This window comes from Coccinella septempunctata, chromosome 1, assembly GCF_907165205.1.
Source record: "Coccinella septempunctata chromosome 1, icCocSept1.1, whole genome shotgun sequence".
In the NCBI taxonomy this organism is placed as follows: domain Eukaryota; kingdom Metazoa; phylum Arthropoda; class Insecta; order Coleoptera; family Coccinellidae; genus Coccinella; species Coccinella septempunctata.
The window spans coordinates 38,771,066-38,785,589 of NC_058189.1; the positions used below are offsets into that span (position 1 = coordinate 38,771,066).

At 36.5% G+C, this 14,524-nt stretch overlaps 3 protein-coding genes across 10 annotated transcripts in view; all 3 read right to left on the reverse strand.

Annotated features, from left to right (window-relative positions):
- The window catches only part of LOC123316690 (obscurin), a 217,089-nt gene extending 216,260 nt beyond the window's left edge, over window positions 1-829 (reverse strand). For 6 of the 8 annotated variants that reach the window (XM_044902926.1, XM_044902909.1, XM_044902918.1 and 3 more), the window contains exon 1: window positions 636-829. The gene's annotated coding sequence lies outside the window, so the exon portion shown is untranslated. The remainder of the gene's footprint in view (window positions 1-635) is intronic. The other 2 variants (XM_044902951.1, XM_044902944.1) reach the window with 1 other exon arrangement.
- Window positions 830-10,604: 9,775 nt separating this feature from the next.
- Window positions 10,605-12,694, reverse strand: LOC123320773 (28S ribosomal protein S29, mitochondrial). The gene is made up of 2 exons (XM_044908202.1): window positions 11,609-12,694; window positions 10,605-10,843 (listed from the first exon to the last, which is right to left on the reverse strand). The coding sequence occupies exons 1-2, from the start codon at window positions 12,559-12,561 to the stop codon at window positions 10,633-10,635; spliced, it is 1,164 nt and encodes a 387-aa protein (XP_044764137.1). The 5' UTR covers window positions 12,562-12,694; the 3' UTR covers window positions 10,605-10,632.
- Window positions 12,695-12,863: 169 nt separating this feature from the next.
- LOC123320766 (flotillin-1-like) lies at window positions 12,864-14,249 on the reverse strand. Its single transcript, XM_044908191.1, has one exon. The coding sequence runs from the start codon at window positions 14,176-14,178 to the stop codon at window positions 12,883-12,885; it is 1,296 nt and encodes a 431-aa protein (XP_044764126.1). The 5' UTR covers window positions 14,179-14,249; the 3' UTR covers window positions 12,864-12,882.
- Between the last annotated feature and the right edge of the window lie 275 nt (window positions 14,250-14,524).

The following is a 14,524-nucleotide window of genomic DNA, read 5'->3' on the forward strand; positions in this document are numbered from 1 at the left end:
TATTTACCCAAATTGATTCAATCGCCCCGGGATCAAATAAATTGCTTAGTGACCAAGAGCCGGACGAGAAGTAAATCAGTACGAAAAGTGAATCAGGATGAAAAGTACTCGCCTTCAAAAATAGTCGACTTTTCGTTCGGAAATTAGTCCGTAAAATGTCATTTTTTGTTCAGATAGGTGAAAAAAACTTTTAATTGTAAGTTCATTAAACAAGACATCTGAAAGATGAAAATAAATCGAATATAATCATTTTTGGTTGCGCTAGTAGTTTATTTGAAAACCGAAAATCTCCGAAACGGCTCATTTGCGGACCCACGTTTATATGAAATTTTTACTTATTTTGAGGTCTTTAATCAGATCCCAAAATATTGAAACTTTGTTTTTTTAACACCCGGTATATCACATTCAAATTGTAGATAGATCAGTGAATCGGACGAAGCATTTAAACGAACGAGTTCATAAAAGTAAGTTCCAAGGAACAATAAAGGAGAAGTTATGTACCGTCGTCGGTTGGAAAAAAAATAATGATTGCAATGAATAATATATTCAAACAGCAAAAGCTGATAGTCGATCTGTCAAAGTGAAGATAGCTGCCACTCGTCCACTCATTCTAAAACAAGTAGTCATCTACGCACCTTGATTTATGCCCACAAACACCTCATATTCCGTTCGGCAACTGTTTACAAAAATAAAACAAAATCGTCGTCGTCGGAAAACTCAGTTTAACCTGCTGTCTGTTTTGAGAAATATCACTATCGTATCGTTTATTCGAAACCTACTGAACGATCATTGAAAAACCAACGAACGACGCGATCGGGAACTGCTCTCATCTGCATCTCTCGAGAAAAAGTTATTCTGGTCCTGCGGGATGTTGCGGTATGCAAGCAGTGCCATATTCATTTCGTGTATGAGCCAATAGATCGTGGATCGATCCATCGGATTGATTCATTCAGAATCCTTGATTAGGAGATCTTTTATTTGACTGTGAAGCGTGTGAATTAGGACAAATGTTAATACTTTCCGCTATAGCAATATATATATAAGCAACAGAACTTATTTGTATTTGACTAGTAGTTGGGGAGCCGACGATGCTATATCGGGATTTACTCGAGCGTCGTGGAGACCTAGTGGAATTTGAAGATTAGATGGTAGACAAAAAAAAAGGTTCTATGATGTATGCACTTTCAGCGGTGGGGAAAGCGTCTGCAGGGTTTCAAAGATGTAAAAAAAAATCATCAGGTGTACATACTCGAGCGTGTCAGATTAAGATACTGTATATGCTCTAGGTGTCTCTGATAATGAATTCATGCTTATCTGACAGTTTTCGCAGTGGGACTGGCCGTACGGAAGAGTTGAAAATGGTAAAAAAAAAACTTCCAGCGTCTCAGATTTTTGGAGGATATGTTAATTGGACCCAAAGGAAGCTACTTTTCAAGGTACTGACAATTTGGACGTGGACGCAAGGTCACAGCGGTCATTTGAAAATGTAAAAAAAAATCGTTACTTGTACATAATCTAGCGTGTCAGTTTTTCATACAGATGGTTAATCTGGCGGTTGTAGACGTGTTGACCCATTAATCTGACACTAATCAGGGGGGGGGTTCCTTAATCTGATACTTTGAAGATGATAAAAATCCCTTTTTTTCAAATATTTTCCTCCCTGTACCACTAATCGTTTTTGTATTCATTATGAAAGTTTTAGATAATAAAATTCTACACAACTTTTGTCTGAAGCAATTTTACATACTCTCATCCGTTCTCGAGTTAGAGGGCGATAAGGGCGAGAAGCTTAGCCACACGTGCGAAAGGGCAAGGTCAATGTAGAATCCCAGTCTAATCTACAATTGTCAAAATGACAAGGTGTTTCTATGATGACAATTTCGGAATTAGTCACGAAAAGGACCCCGCACACACACACACGCACACACAGCGGGTCCAGTGAATTTTCTCCATTTCTACATATTATATTTATATCAACCTTGAGAACAATATATCAGATTTTCACGGAGGTCTTACATCCGGTTTGTTCTATAGGGCGTTCCAAAATTGCAGCTACGGAAAAATGAATCTTTAAATTTTGATGATAATTCTTCTAATTTTCAGAATTTCATCATGATGCCTTTAGATCTGAATAACAAGATATCACAGATATCCAAACACTGCCCACTACGTTAAGTTTCGTTATACAGGCTGTTCCATGAAGCTGTATAAGTAACTGAATGTAACTTTGTTAGTGACTTTGGGACCACTCTGAGTTTTTCAAAATATGATACTATGATGTATGTCCACCTCTGTAGGAAGTTTCATTAATGTACAAAGAACAGTTGCAAAATTATTCAGGTTTAAATTCGGATTATATACAATTTTTCTTTAAAACTTATCTGTAGTTGAGATTGATGTCAAGGAATATAGGTTTTCATTCAGTATAATTATTATGATAGGTATTGTCGGTGGTCGAAAGGTGTTTCTATTAAGGAATGTACAGGATGGACATAATTCGGTGTCATTAATCTCCTCATTTCGCTATCTCAAAATCTGTTTATATAGAAAAACAGTATTATCATTCCAGGTTGTTGCATCTTTGAGCACTCTAAGGATGTATATTTTTTTAAATATTATACCATAAAAGTATGTCGACCTTTGTGAAAAATTTCACTCGGTGTATATATGATTAAAATATTGTTGCCAAATCATTCAGGTTTTAGTTCATTACTTGGAATAACAATTTATATAAATCATCTGACAATCCTTGTTTTATTTTGCATACAAAAGTGAGAAGATCTTTCTTAGAAATGTGCCTTGATTTAGTTTCATCTTAGGGAACTGGCAAACACTGCCTAAACAAATCATGAAATTCGTCTTTTGTAATTGAATAAAGGGCTTTGAATTCCTCATCAGTAAAATCCTTCTCGTCATGATACCTCCATTTAGGGGCTTCTCCATGGCATTCGCGCATTTTTTTGTAGATAGAAATGTAGATATTTGAATTCCGTTCATTCTAATGTTTTTCTTTATGTATCGTATTAACCAACAAGGAGAGGACGAGGTATAAAAAGATCCTCATTCATGTGGTGTCTGCAAATTCTAGCATTCTCACTCTCATATGCCATGTGCTATGAACTTTTTCACTCTGCACTTCAGTGTTAACCTACAAAGATCACCACCGTCTTCATTGCAAGTGAAGCACGCATGACTTGGAGTTTGACGCAAAGTATTTAATTTAACTGGTACTGTAGAATAATCATTTATGTCGTTGATTTCTTCAGTTATCTCTTTCAAACAATTAATGCACAATCTCGTTAATTGGGTTACTTTAACTACAGGTAATTCTAATACTTCACGCTTCAAAACAGCCAGATTTTTTTCATCGACATCATCTTCTCTATCTATTCGTCCGAGGTTATTTAATGGAAACTCATGATCACATAGGAAACATGCATATCTATTTCTCGCGCATTTGTTGCTGTCTTTTCACATTAACTTTCTATAATTTTATACCAATAATGGTCGCAACGATTAAAAAAAAACTAACTGGAAACTACTTAACAGAAATAAAAGCTAAACAACCGTTTGAGTAGCCTAGAGAATTCATAAAAAATAAAATAATTGACAGTCATCTCAACTACAGATAAGTTTTAAAGAAAAATTGTATGAAATCCGTATTTAAACCTGAATAATTTTGCAACTGTTCTTTGTACATTAATGAAACTTCCTATAGAGGTGGACATACATCATGGTATCATATTTTGAAAAACTCAGGGTGGTCCCAAAATCACTAACAAAATTACATTCAGTTACTTATACAGCTTCATGGAACAGCCTGTATAACGAAACTTAACGTGGTGGGCGGTGTTTGGATATCTATTATATCTTGTTATTTCGAACCTAAGGCATCATGATGAAATTCTGAAAATTAGAAGAATTATCATCAAAATTTAAAGATTCATTTTTCCGTAGCTGCAATTTTGGAACGCCCTATAGAACAAACCGGATGTAAGACCTTCGTGAAAATCTGATATATTGTTCTTAAGGTTGATATAAATATAATATGTAAAAATGGGGAAAATTCACTGGACCCGCTTTTCCTAAGTAAGTGTGCAGGGTCCTTTGAGTGTTCTCTGTGACTGAACCTTAGAATGTACTCTATTTTCCTACGAGTAAATTTTCGGTTCAGCATTTTGCTTGGGACAAAATTTGTAGAAAATGTTATGCTGTACAGCTTTTATAATGGATGAAGCCCAGGGAAGGAGATAATTCAAATAAACTGATTTTTGGGAACTTTATGGCCAATTTTTATCGCTAAAACTGTCAGATTATATTTTTTTCCGTTATTCTTGAATCATTTAGCTTCAAAAAAAGAAAAAACGCCACCGCGCTCGAGAATGTACACGTAACTTTTTTTTTCTACAAGCGTGCGCGTTCAACCTTTTTTCCGCACGCATTCCAAGTTGCAAAGAGTCACTTTCCCAAAACGTGCGGGATAAACGCCTGCTATTTCTTTCCCGCACGCATTTGCGTGCGGGAATGGATTAGCAGGGGTTTTTCCCGCACGCAAATATTATAGAGTAAATTAAATTCTATCATGTTTCTATGCATAGAACGTCAACGATGAGAAACCCATAGTAATGACATGCAGAATTACGTCTGTCATTATATATGAATTAATCAAATGAGATATGATCTGTTTCGTGAAATGGATATATTTATATATTTCAAGCGCTTGTAGAAAAAATATTGTTCCTAACTCTTGCGTAAAGTGTCTTGCCCGCACTCAACTGCTTACCCGAACTCTGCTTCGCATCGTTCGGGCAACGGCAGTTTCGTGCGGGCAAGTATCACTTTCCGCACTTGATAGGAAAATAACTATTTTGCAACTTTGGCGCCCCCCCACACATTTTCGTCACGCTTAAATTGTCAGATCAAGAGAATTTTTTACTATTCTGACAGGCTGTCCTAGACCCTATATACAGGTCTAATTTTTGGTAGAGGTACTCTACAGGGTCCAAGGTATGTCCCTTATATTAATCTGACACGCTCGAGTAAATCCCGAATTTCCCTCTTCGGCTCCCCAACTATAGCCCACTATTGAACAGCATAAAAGTATTCATGACGAAAAGGCCATACCAGAATATCTACAGGGCTGCTGACTCGAAGTGTTACCAATTCAAAGATCTGTTATTTCGTCGATTTTAAATATTCTCATTTGAAAATTAGTGAAAATTTGGGAAACATATTAAAGTTTTAGAAAACGATGTCATTGTTCGATATGTCTACTCTTGGCTCGGATGACATCTTTAATTCTGCCGATGAACGCATCGCACGCTGCTGGAATGTGGGCTTGAGGAATTCGATTCCATTCACGGTGAAGACTTTCTTTCAGCGACTCCAAACTCTGATATTTCTTTGAGGACACCCTGGCCTCCAAAATATTCCAAATGGAGAAATCGAGTTCAGATCGTGTGAATTTGAGGCCACTGTTGTGAGGAAATGAAGCGAGGAACGGCATTTCGCAAAAACTGTTGAGTTTTTTGAGCTTTATGGGACTGTGCCTTGTTGGAAGGTCCATGCTCTGTTACCAAAAGTTTTGTGTGCCCATGGTGTGAATGCAGATTTTAAAACCTTTTCGAGATAAATATCCTTGTTAACTTTGATGCTCTGGTAGATAAATAAGTCACGGCAGCCCAAACCATAACGTGCTGTGGTCCTTGCACTCCTGTGGCAACTCTTTGTTTCAGATTGTCGTTCGTCCTTCCTGATTATTGTTAATTGTTCACATATTGTTGAACAGTCAAAATTTTTTCATAGGAAGAGACGAAGTTCGGCAGAGCTTGAGTTTCGAGCAAGAGTTTCAGCTTCTTCGATCTTTCGAGTCGCAGTTTTTTTGCGGCGATGGGAGACATTGCACTTTTTGAATTTGGAGAAGCTGCAATACAAGCTTGGTTTTCAAAATCTAAGCTAATCTCTCAAGCGATATTTTGCTGCACTTTACCCTGGATTTCGTTGAATTCGACATCCCACTTTCTGTATCATTTCCGGAGATGTTGATGTTACTTTATGTCCACCACCATGGTCTTGCGTTGCTACCAGTATCATTGTAACGTTTGAGGATCTAGTATACGAACATTTTATTCATACCTAAAAAATGCATCTCACGAACAATAGCTATTTGCGATTTTCCGGCCAAATATAAGGCGATCACACTGTTACGTTTGAATTCCATTTTTATATATCTCTTCTATATTGGGACACATTGTTTTTTTATTATGTTATACAACATACCGTCTGTTCCGATATTCCTGAACAGTACTGTAAGTATTTCAGAGACGATGCCTATTAGCCCGGTCGTTCGAGTTCTATTGTTATTCGATTGCGGGCCAGTAAAACCAGCAATATCGGAACAGGCCCATAATAGACTAACGTCTGTTAAATTTTCAATGCACTGTCATTAGCCGTTTGGCAAATACCGAAGTTGGTAACACTTCGAGTCAGCAGCCTGGTATATTCAGTCATAAATGGTTAATGCCTTCAATGTTACGAACTGAATCGAACTAACAAAATACCATCACACAAAGTACCTACTTATAAACAGAAATACAATTTCATCGAGAAAGAGTAGGTACCTGGATGCTATCCATGTTTCCGGTCTCATTTGACCTCGTTAGAGCAACACAACTTGTACCCCGACGAAAATGAAATTAATCAACGGCCCCTTTATTATATCAGATGACCTACTAAAGAGCTATTTAACTAATAGAAGAGAAGTTGTTCAGATCGGTAGTTCTAAGAGTTCTGAGGAGATAGTAACGTATGGAGTACCACAAGGAACTATTTTAAGACCAATACTGTTTCTTATATACATCAACAGGAAGCTGAAGATGCAATTTGTTTCGCAGATGATGTTGTTATTCATCTTAGGGGATCTTCTTGGGAGGGGTTGAAGAAAGAATCACAAAGAAAATTTCAAGAAATAAACAAATGGCTGAAAAGTAATAAACTCACCTCAAAAACCGAAAAAACGAAATATATGGTCCTCAGCTCTTATACTATACTGGTCTTCCAAACTTGTGAAAACTTGAGATTGACAGCGAAACCTCTATTATTGAAACTAAAAATATGAAGTATTTGGGAGTAACGATTGACCAACAATTTAAATGGGATAAACATATAAAAAATCTTACAAATAGGATAATAGAGGTCTGCTATTCAAATTCAAATATTAACGTGTTCATCTGAATAATATCAAATATTTCAGAATTTTCTAGGAGCCTTGATACAATCACAAATCAGCTGTGGTATTATTGGGTGGGGTGGCACTTACCAAAACCACATTAGACCATTGGAGGTAGTTCAAAAGTGGGTCCTGAAACTGATTCACAAGAAACCGCGTACCTTCCCGAGCCATGAGTTATTTGAGCTAGCCGAAGTTCATGATGTAAGGGTAAGGCAGTTATACGCTATTAAAGTCTTATCCAACATCTTGTCCAAAAAGATAACAGTGAACGGCTTGCAACACAACCAGGAACAGAGATCATTACCAAACACCCAGATGTATGGTATGAAGACAATTGGAGAGCGATGCTATAACTATCTTGCACCCAAAATTCACAATATTATACCAGAAGAATTAAAAAATATAAAATCGTTCAAAAGACAACTGAAAGCTTGGATGAGTATTAACACACGACTTAATTCTTATACATAATTTGATAGATAATAACTAATGAGGAGCACGCAAACAGTGAGTCAATTTGTGGACTGACCTGATGATACCCGATACCCTGAATCTTTTCCCCTGATTGGACATTTTATTCACCTATTTTGACAGATTCGGCACAAATATGCTGATATTCCCGCTCAAATTTTTCTCTGTGTAGTTTCGTTTTCTTTTCTGAATTATTTTATTTATCTCTCATATTTCATTTATCTCTCATGGAACATTTTTCAGAGTTATTATTGATTTAATATCGCGCACTGGTTTTATACCTCAGCGATGTAATCAGTTTATTAAGCAAAATAAACTTTCTTTCTTTCTTTAGATATCAGTATAGAATAGATATGATGTGTATGAATACACTCAAGCGACATCTGACAGGATACGAGGGCCAACCCAATTCATTTTCATAACTCTAAGACTGAATCTATATTCATTACATACTGCTATCAGTATGTAACCATTTGCTCAAATTATCAGTCTGCAAAAATCGTATAGTACGATAAGTATCAACAGAAATACAATTTCTTCGAAAAAGAGTAGATATCGTCGGGGTATGAGTTGTGTTGTTCTCACGAGGTCAAATGAGATCGAAACCATGGTAAACATCTACTCTTTCTCGGCTAAATAGTATTTCTTTTAATATTTCGAGTGAACTGGTTGGGATAGTTTATATTCATGTGCTGCATGTAGAGTTGCAGAACCACCTTTTTTCTTTCATAATTAATATCTAGCCTTCATGTTTGATCGTTGGACGTCGCTGGATTTGAATATCGTCGTCCCGTCCTTTTCTGTTGATCTCACCAACCTCCCGTAGCAACTTCGAGGGATGACTTATCTGAGCCAAGATCCAAGAATGGTACAAGCACCGTGAATCTTGACAATCGTACAGTAACAAACACAGTCAAGCACTAGCAACAAGTCTCACTTTCTTTTTCCCTCCCAGATATCCTCCGGCGACCTTAGCATGGATCACATGAAGCCGTTCATGTCTTCGGATCCTGGGTACCTGGTGTCTATCTTCACCACCATTCTCAGACTTCAACACAAATTTAATAACCCCATTCCCTAGTATGAGGGAATTCTTTTGTGTCTGGTAGGATTTAACACCAAGGGTAGTAACCTGCGATTTCCTGCCAAGATGGCCTTCGATTGACCTACTTCCAGCTGATGACTAGACCAAGATCAGAATTTTCGTCCTGGACCTTATGGGGTGTGTTCATAAACTTACTCCGAGAGTAGAGTATGAGTATGGTCATGCTCAGAGAGCATACTCTGAGGAACTAAAAGTACGTTTGTGAACGCTTCGGGTAATCAGAGCTTACTCAGAGCTTGCTCTGAGTAAGTTTGTGAACGCAACCATGGAAATTGCTTCTATTCCCGCGTCATCAACTACCGCCAATACTTTCTCTAATCTGCTCTCGACAATGTGAGTAATCATTTGGGCATGGTCTACGCAACAAAGCAGCTACATTTTCATGCCTAGTTCCGGCTCCATTTTCGATCTTGAAATCGAATTCGCACACGTCCCATTTTTCTACAATTCCAGCATCTCATATGTCTACTCCTAAGCAACACTCCCTCCATCCTCATACCTTCCTGGTAAGCAGGTTCCTGGGAGTCTTCCTCAATAATTCCACTGTTACTTTGCCTTTTGCAGGACTGCTTTACTGCCTCGAATTCCAAAGCGCATGCCAGTGTGTCTAGGAAATGTATTGGACTAGCTAGTATCAAAGCTTCTCTCTTTACACATTTGAAATGTGTGAAATTTTAATTCATCGTTCAGTCTTACATGGTTGCATGAAGGAAATTTGATACTCTAAATCGAAGAATTTGATTTTCATGTTACTCAGTCGAGTCCAAAAAGGGGTTTGCGACTGATCCCGGATAAGTATGAGGGAATCGAGGTACCTAAGTAAAGCGGTATCGCTTTACGGTAAAATTATCCATGTTGATAGAGACTCAGATCTGATGAAAATGGTCATATATTCAGATGAGAATAAATTGGTTCGCGGAATCGAGCTGAGTAGCTTCATGGGCGGAAAAGTCGTACCTGAGAAAAATCCTCCAATTATTTTGTTTTGGGCGTGTTGGAAACACCCATATATAGTTGTTATCTAGGGTGTTAGCGATAACTAGCGAAAGTCAAAGTTTATTCGTTGTTTCGCGATAAGGAACATAATAGGCACTATATATTACATATATGTTTATATTAAGTCTATAGTTTCCATGGACCTAGTTACAAAAATGGCAAACAAGACATTGGTATGTAACTGAATATTTCTATATTTAATTTCTCCAATATTAAAATCTATGAAATGATAAATTACCGTCATCGTAGACCGTTGAGCTAAAGAGGACAATCTTTGATTGAACACAATGAAGAAATGGAAGGGACTCTCCGGTCAGGGAAAGTGAGGCCAACTGAAATAGAGAATTGAAGTATACCTATTGCACTCTGTACTTACGCAAACAGGAATAACCTATTTTTTCAAGTTTCAAATGAATATTAATCGTGAGTTTAAGCATCCAGAGCACTTTTAGATCTCGTTTACAAATTGAACACTTTCAGAAATCATCACCAGAACGAAATTAAACCGAGTAATAACCAAAACTGTCAACTGATTGATGTGTAAACAAAACACTAAAGGAAGAGAGATACCCATTAATGTGTCTATTCCACTCCCACGCTTTCTGGCAGTTTACCGAACTGCGGGTCCCTTCCATTTCTTTATCGATTTCAATGTCGTAGACAATCTTGCATCAGTTTGTCTAAGTTATCTATAAGCTTGTCTATGTTTTGCTCCTCACTCTACAGTCGCGCCAACTGATGAGCACAAAAACAGTAGCCTTCATTACTTGATTGGTGATGGAAGGACATGTAAAGAATAGGTTGCATTTATTTCATTTTATTATCATATTTACAATGGTCCTGTTATTTCCTGTAATTTAAAAGGGTTATTATTACTGACAAATGATAATTCATTCCTCAATTCGGGATAATATTGCTGTATCCACTTTCTGTCATTATAATAATCAATACAGCTAATAAATTCTTTTTCTGAGTAATTCTCCACTTCAACAGGTATAAAAGGATCCAAATGTTCAAATCCTTCCTTTCCTAACAAGAACCTAAAAGAAAGTGAAGATTTCATTAAATTATTATAACTTTTGAATGAATCTACAATAGCAATACGAAGATTCTAACATAACAAATTTATATTTATTTTCCATTCCATTATTTTGCTTCACAAACAGATCCACTGTAGAATGATTTATGGATGATTATGGAAATGTGCTTCTGCCATAAATATTTTCGTGAAAATTCGTTTTTTCTCAATGAAAAATAAAGAATGGTTCTACATATTGTATGCTAAATTCTGCCGTTGAAAATTTCACGAAAATCCTGCAAATTTTTCTTGAAATAGGTATCGTTCAGCGTGAAGAGCTGGGCGAACGTTTTCCCAAAATCTTAATTTTTTGGAAAATTGGCAAGATTTTTTTGAAAATTTTTAGCGTATGGTTTGGTTGCCTTTTCTTGAATTTCGCGATTTTCGGAAAATCCGACAAATGCCTGGCTAGCCAATTAATATATTTTGCGAAATTTTAAGGGCACAAACCTAACACAATTCAGCACATATCACAATGTGAGATTCAAGATATTCAATGAATTCTATTAATGATATTTGATTCCTTAAAAAAGAATTCTATCTCTAAGAAATAATCATCAAAATCTGTTTTGGTGCATAAATCACACTTTCATTGTAATCTCAAGCTTATTGTTATGAATAAATGAAATTGGATTCAAACTTTCTTTGGTTAACTACAGTGGAGTAGTTCAAGCCTTCAAACCTCAACCGGAAATAAATTTTTCAAGCATCATAAGAGTTCACTTACTTAGGCAAAAAGGACTTAGGATTCGGTTCTCCCATGGCAAGTGCATCTACTGTTACAACAATTCCTGCATTATTCCAATCAAAATTTGTCAAACTTAAAAATGCCTTTGTAACTGTAACCTTATGTGGATGTACAATCTCTTTATTCTCCTTGAAGATTCTGGTTTTAGGATGAAAAAATGCATTATAGCCATCTATTGCTACCAACGTCTTACAAACACCAGATTTTGATAACTTTTTAATTTCTTCAGCCAATACAACAATACAAGAAGAAGCATACTTTATTCGATTGATACCAAAATCAATCAATTCCAATAAGGAAGCATTTTGAGCAGTTTTCTCTCTTTTATTCCATATGTAATCCTGGCTTACTTTAAATTGCTCATCTTTTAATAATTCCTCATTTTGAGTCTTGAAATGTGTTAGCCACATTGCTGCATCAATATTTATATCTATAAGACCTTCTTCCATAACAGCATTACTTGTTTCCCTACAACGTCTCATCCAGTTTCCTACCCAAGGAACATGTACGAGTAAAAATCCATTTTTATGACCATAATGAATGATGTGTGCCAATGACAATGATCTTCCACTGCCCATTACACCATATAAGACGAATCTATAAGCTGGTTTATTATAATCAATAATTTTCAAGGAATTAATAACATCTATAGCTGGTTTACGTATCATGATACAAGTTTCATTGAAAGTTTTGCACTGTTCTTTGAATAATTTCGGGAGTCCCCCATGAGTAAAGAGGGTTTGTACATCATTTTTTGGTAAAGAATAAAACTGAGCTATGTGATCCGCAGAATGATTCGATGGATTTGATTCAGCACAACGAAAATTATCACCCCGTTCTCTAATTTGTGTATTTACAGCAGTTGTCAAGGCTCTCCATTCTGTTGATATTATATTAGCTGCTGGAAATAATCTTGAAAAAAATGTTAACATTGTATCTGTATGAAAATTTTTAAAGATTTTCCAATAATATATTAATTCATGGGTATATTTATATTTAATAATAAATTCTCTTCGGTTTTCTGGATATTCTAGGTTAGAGTTTAGATTAGAACACAGATGAAAACGTCAGAGATAGATCTGTGAAACGTTAGATTGTGACATTATATTTTTCATTCTGAGAATGGTTTTGCATATGAAACTTGTTCGTCGGATCAATCTACACAATTTCAAAATTGGTGAAAAATCTCTTTTTATCTCAATTCACCATGAAGAGTAATTTGAAATATGCAGACTAGTAGAAAACCAGATTTATTAATTTTGTTTGAACAGTCTGTCCAAATCCGCCCCACTCAATGCCGCTACAACTTTGGGTAGCATCATTATAATATTCATGATTTCACTAGTTAATTTCGAAACGCCAATATCTCCGGATCCCGTTGAAACCATCGTTATTTTTTTAGCCTCAGCCAAGGGAGCGGCAACTTCTGCAGCAACTTGAGGTAGAACATCTAGAACCATTTTCACCATAGCAGCTTCTTTGTACTCATTCCATGCTTCTGCTTTCTTTTCCATCTGTTCAGCTTCAGCTTTTGCTTTTATCTGTATGGCATACGCTTCAGCTTCGCCCCTTAATCTGATAGCCTCAGCTTCTGCCTCGGCTTCTAAGATTTTCTCTTTGCGATGAGCTTCTGCCAATTTCTCCATTCTGTATTTCTCGGCATCAGCTTCACATAGAACTGCTGCTTTAAGTTCTCTCTCTTTTCTTATTTCTTCTTGTTTCTGTATTTCTATCTGTTGCATCCTATCAATAACTTCAATTTGCATATTCTCTTCTTTTATTCGTTGTTGAATTTTCGTGGCTTGGAGTTCATATGCTAAATCAGTTTCGGCTTCTTTAGTTTTAACTTCGATATCATAGGCTGCCTTTTTCAATTCGAAATCTCTTTCGGCTTCTGCAACTTTAATTTCGTTTGCATAAACTGATTCCATCTTCTTCTCTTCTGCGTAAGCCACTTTGATAGTGGCATCAGCCCTGGCTTCAGCTTCACCAATTCTTGCGTCTCTTTTCACTTGAGCAGTACGACTCATCCCAAGTGCTTCAAGATATCCTTCGTCATCTTGTATATCTTTAATGGTGTATGAAACCACCGTGATTCCCATATTAACTAAATCAGAAGAAGCAACTTCGAAAACTTGATGGCTAAATTTCTTGCGATCTTTGTAGATTTCCTCTACGGTCAATCTACCCATGATGGCTCTTTGATGACCTTCCAAAGTAGCTAATGCGATTTGTCGAATTTGTGAATTGGTCTTACCTAGAAATAATTCACAAGCATTAGCCAGCATTTCATGATTCTGGCCCTGTATTTTGATTTGAGCGATTCCAGTTACAGATATGGGTACTCCTTGGCTTGTGTAAACTTTTGTGCTATCAACAATTAAGGTCATTATGTTGAGTGAAATTTTTTGAATGGACTGAAATGGGCTACATATAAAAACTACACCACCAGCAATCAATCGTGGTTTTCGATAACAACATCCATAAGCCACCATAGCTTCATTAGGACCGCATGAAGCGAACCTAATCCCCATGTCTTTTATGATCATTTACCATTTTAATTTTACAGAATTGTCATCTACCTGAACGATTTCAAAATTCTTCTTCTATGGTTTTGAAAATTCAATTGGCATTCAAGCCACCTAGTGGCGAAATTTACAAACGCTGAGTAAATTGTTTCTGTGGTTTTATTTCAAGAGCTTATATTTATTCATGCCATGGATGGAGCGTACTCTCCATACATTAATTATTTATGTATTAACTGAGCCCGCTCGCTTCACAAGTCGACTTTTCTTTACTTTTCTTTTTCCAAGACGTCATTGTGATAGTGAGGAGCTGAAAAGTACAATGTAGCCTACAGTGATTCTCCTTCGCGGTCCGTCTCTTTTTTCCTTA